We start from the raw sequence: 5,354 nt of genomic DNA, 5'->3' as shown, positions 1-5,354 counted from the left end.
TATCTCCAATATATTAAAAATATCTATGACAAATTTTTTCATAGTAATCAGGTCAAAGAATCCAAAGAAAAAAGATATCGTGCAACAGTTTCATCAAATATTTTAGTTATTTTTAGCAAACCAATAACCAAAATAAAAGAAGACATGTCTCTTGCACAACATCTTTTGAATTATCATTAGTTTCGTCATTTTCGTGTTTCAATTGTATTTGGTAGTATGTTCCATTATTCTTGTTTTATTATGTTTTGTTTATTATGCATGTCTCTATGTCTCTCATCTCAATTAACATACTGTTTTAGTTTATGTGTATTATATAATTGAGATGTAGTAATTAGTAATTATTTATTTACTGTGTTTTTAATCAATTTATTTATTTTTAAATCATTTCCCATTTTTAAATTTATTTTAAAACTACTAATTAATTTTCTCATTTTTTTAATTAATGTACATAACAAAACAAAATCACAAACGAAACACAAATTTAACTTCATAAAAATTCAGAACATGTTCAAGTGTTTTATTTAAGTACCTACATGATAACTAAAAAATCATATCGTAATATTTTATAATTTTACTAATTTTTTTTATTTATATTTTTATAAAAATATTTTAAAAAAAAAATTCTAAAAAAAATCACGTTGAGAATTTGGGTCGTCAACCTGAACTCTCAACTGGTTTTCGAAAAAATTTGAAAATATACAGTGTAAACTTGGGTCCCCCACCTGAATTTACACTATACACAGTAAAAGTGTATGTTTTGGTAATTTTTTCTGTATGTTTATGGAAAAAAAAAAAAAGCACAGTTGTTTTTGCATAGTTATGCTTGGAAGCTACACGGAAATTGTCCCTATGGACCCTCTCGCACGAAATATAACCATATGTTTATTATATATAGAAGATAACAACCATTGAATGTTCAGAATGAAGTTCTTTCCTAGTATCTTCTGGATTAAGTAATTATAGCATTAGCAATTCTGATTTCCTCTTAATCCACCATGTCGAATAGCCAAAATCCGAAATATGATGATAGCTCATTTCTCATTGACATAACCACCACTGTGAATTACACCATCAACACTGCCAAAAAGAGATGGCGTTTTGCTTATACAGCTATTTATTCTAGAAGGGTCATGCTTGCCTTGGCCAAAGAAGTCATATCTAAGAGAAATACAAACACTCATCCTTACTCTAAACTCTTCCAATCTCAATCTTCCGGTTCCGGAAGCATTCTTGATATCATTGAGCCACTAATTCCCCAACATGGGACCAATAATCATTATTCCTTGGTTCCTGATGTTGACAAAGCAAGACTTGCTAGCATGGTAAAGGACAAAAACTTGGAAGCCTTTGCTGAGTTTGGAGGAGTTGAAGGTGTTGCAAATATTCTTGGAACCATTCCAGCAAAGGGAATCAGTGGCAGCGACGATGACGTTGCCACACGGCGTGAATTGTTTGGTTCAAACACTTACCAGAGGCCTCCACCCAAGGTATTTCTAAGCTTTGTAGTGGAGGCTTTCAATGACACAACTATTCTGATCCTTCTTGTTTGTGCTGGCCTTTCCCTTGGATTTGGCATAAAAGAACATGGGCCAGGGGAAGGATGGTATGAAGGAGGGAGTATATTTGTAGCAGTATTTCTGGTAGTTGTTGTCACTGCACTCAGCAACTTCAGACAAGAGAGGCAATTTGATAAATTGTCTAAGATAAGCAACAACATCAAAGTTGAAGTTGTGAGAAATGGAAGGCCACAACAGATATCCATCTTTGAGGTACATGTGGGAGATATTGTATCACTTAAAATTGGTGATCAAATTCCAGCTGATGGGTTGTTCTTAAGTGGCTATTCTTTGCTAGTGGATGAATCAAGTATGACAGGTGAGAGCGACCATGTAGAAATTGAGCCTTCAAATAGCCCCTTTTTGCTGTCTGGTGCAAAAGTGGTGGATGGCTTTGCTCAGATGCTTGTGACATCTGTGGGAACCAACACAGCATGGGGTGAAATGATGAGCTCAATTTCGCGAGACACCAAGGAAAGGACACCATTGCAGGCTCGCCTTGACAAGTTAACCTCTTCTATTGGAAAGGTAGGCCTCGCAGTCGCTTTTCTTGTTCTCATAGTCTTGTTAATTCGTTATTTCACTGGAAACACGCAAGATGATAAAGGGAATCAGGAGTTCCAGGGGAGTAAAACCGATGTAAACGATGTTTTCAACGCGGTTGTGCGAATTGTTGCTGCTGCAGTCACCATTGTGGTTGTGGCAATCCCTGAGGGTCTGCCATTGGCTGTTACTCTCACACTTGCTTACTCCATGAAAAGAATGATGGCAGACCAAGCAATGGTGAGGAAACTTTCTGCTTGTGAAACTATGGGGTCAGCAACAGTTATTTGCACAGATAAAACTGGCACCTTAACTTTGAATCAAATGAGAGTCACCAAGTTTTGGCTTGGCCTAGAAAATGCTATGGAAAACTTTTCCAATGCAATGGCTCCTAAAGTTCTTGAGTTATTTCACCAAGGAGTTGGCCTCAACACAACTGGCAGTATATATAAACCTTCATCAGAATCTGAACCTGAAATTTCTGGTAGCCCAACAGAGAAAGCTATACTCTTGTGGGCCGCGTCAGATTTAGGCATGGACATGGACGAACTGAAGCGCACACATGAAGTACTCCATGTTGAAACGTTTAACTCGGAGAAGAAACGAAGTGGCGTGGCAATAAGGAAGAAGACCAACAGCACAGTTCACGTGCATTGGAAAGGTGCTGCAGAGATTATACTTGCAATGTGTTCTAATTACATTGACAATAACGGCATAGAAAAGTCCCTTGATGAAGATCGGAGTAAACTTGAGAAGATAATTCAAGGCATGGCTGCTAGTAGCCTTAGATGTATTGCTTTTGCTTACATGCACATTTCAGAAGATAATGATTATAACGATAAGGAGAAAGTGCATCAAATCCTTAGAAAAGATGGCTTGACCTTGCTAGGTATTGTTGGCCTCAAGGATCCATGCCGATCTGACGTTAAGAAGGCTGTGGAAACTTGTAAACTTGCAGGTGTTAGTATCAAGATGATCACTGGAGATAACATTTTCACTGCAAAGGCCATAGCAGCAGAATGTGGAATATTAGACCTTGATGGCCATGTAAATGCAGGAGAAGTGGTGGAAGGTGTGGAATTCAGGAACTACACGGAGGAAGAGAGAATGGAGAAAGTTGAGAAGATCCGCGTGATGGCAAGATCATCCCCTTTGGACAAACTTTTGATGGTGCAATGCTTGAAAAAGAAAGGCCATGTTGTTGCAGTCACGGGAGATGGCACAAATGATGCACCTGCTCTAAAAGAAGCTGATATTGGACTTTCTATGGGGATTCAAGGAACTGAAGTTGCCAAGGAGAGTTCTGACATTGTGATCTTAGATGACAACTTCAATTCTGTGGCCACTGTCTTAAGGTGGGGGAGATGTGTTTATAACAACATCCAGAAATTCATCCAGTTTCAACTAACCGTAAATGTTGCAGCACTAGTGATCAATTTTGTTGCAGCGGTTTCTTCGGGAGATGTTCCCCTAACAACAGTTCAACTACTATGGGTGAATCTCATTATGGATACTCTAGGAGCATTGGCACTGGCTACAGAAAGGCCTACAAAGGAGTTGATGGAGAAACAGCCAGTGGGTAGAACTGAGCCTCTTATTACTAGAATTATGTGGAGAAACCTTTTAGCTCAAGCTTTATATCAGATTGCTGTTCTCTTGGTTTTACAATTCAATGGAAAGTCAATCTTCAATGTAAATGGGAAGGTAAAGGATACTCTAATTTTTAATACTTTTGTTCTCTGCCAAGTTTTCAACGAGTTCAACTCTAGAAGTATGGAGAAACTTAATGTGTTCCAAGGCACTCACAAAAACCACTTGTTTCTTGGAATTGTGGGGATTACTTTGGTTCTTCAAGTATTGATGGTGGAACTCCTAAGGAAGTTTGCTGATACGGAGAGATTAACATGGGAGCAATGGGGAATTTGTATTGGAATTGCAGCTGTGTCATGGCCAATTGCTTGGTTTACAAAGCTCGTACCTGTTTCAGATATAACGTTCTTTAGCCATCACGTTAAGTGGGTAAAAGTATTGGTCTTCAAGATTAAGCATTTGTTTTCATTTTACCTCGTCACACGTTTGAAGAATCATAAATTCCAAGCATCTTAAAACACTTGAATATGATATATTCGTGTATACTATGTATGAAAATCCAAGACCTTTTATGGTTTAAAAACATAAAGGATCTTGAATTTTCATATGTCTAACACCTAAATATCATATATTCAAGTGTTCAAGATGCTTGAAATTTATAGAATCTTAATGAACACCTCCTTTACTTAAGGTAGGAATTATGGACAGTAGTAGTAGTTGAAAAATTTGTGTATTATGAAAGTATTATAATATCAGTAACAACTCATCTCTAAAATGGTAATTGGGGTGATGGGAATAAGGATAGGAGTGATAAATTTATGTTCGTAACTCTCTTATGTACCAAAAAAATATATAAAATGATCAAGTTTAATGGTTAGTATAAAATAGTTTTACATTATTAACTAATCACAAATTATCATTAGTATGACTTTTAAGATAATGATTGTAAAAGTCAAAAGCATACTATACAAGATAGATTGTGAGTGACTGGTTGATAGTGCAAAATCATTTTATACTTGAGTTCATGACCTATTTTCACATATATTTGGGCTATGAGACCTTCAAATTGATATTAGCAGAGTTGCATGCATTCTTCACAAGCCTCTGAATAAAGACTGAGATTTCATTTGTCCGTTTGCTTATTACTGATATGTTATCATTCTTGCTTTAACTTGACTGTCTAAGCTAAGGACCAAGGATTTACTATGGTATGTTGAGCCTCATGCTTAGCTAAACGTCTAGACCAAAAGTCCAGATGAACCACGGAAACAAGAACTCAAAAAGAAAGAAGAATCAGACTTCTTATGAACACTTCATTGATATTGAAGACCTGCTCTAAGCACAGATCAAATTTCATGTGATTAAATCTACTTGTGGCACTGTATTCTGATGTTGTTAAACAAGCTATACGAAATTTGTAACTGTTGCTTCGTTATCCAATCTTGGATACTGCTCTGCATCTATGCAAAGATTTATACCGTTTAGATTTCCATACCAACAGCATCTCGGTTGTTAACGCCCTTTGAATTAGTGAGTCTTTATTGCTATGTAGAATTTAAAAACACTAATTAATTTTCACTCCAAATAGTAAAACTCAAATTCAGTTCTAAAACTTATTTTTTAGTGGATTCCTTTAAGGAAACACTTTTTATAAATACAAATTGC

The 5,354-nt window shown here is 36.3% G+C and overlaps 1 protein-coding gene across 1 annotated transcript; it reads left to right on the top strand.

The window, feature by feature from the left end:
- The first annotated feature begins 922 nt into the window (after positions 1-922).
- Positions 923-5,124, top strand: LOC114399141 (calcium-transporting ATPase 12, plasma membrane-type-like). Its single transcript, XM_028361266.1, has one exon. It carries the CDS (start codon positions 996-998, stop codon positions 4,203-4,205), a length of 3,210 nt encoding a protein of 1,069 aa, XP_028217067.1. The 5' UTR covers positions 923-995; the 3' UTR covers positions 4,206-5,124.
- The last annotated feature ends 230 nt before the right edge of the window (positions 5,125-5,354 follow it).

This window comes from Glycine soja, chromosome 19, assembly GCF_004193775.1.
Source record: "Glycine soja cultivar W05 chromosome 19, ASM419377v2, whole genome shotgun sequence".
Taxonomy (NCBI): Eukaryota; Viridiplantae; Streptophyta; class Magnoliopsida; order Fabales; family Fabaceae; genus Glycine; species Glycine soja.
This window is presented reverse-complemented; position numbering and strand designations above follow the sequence as displayed.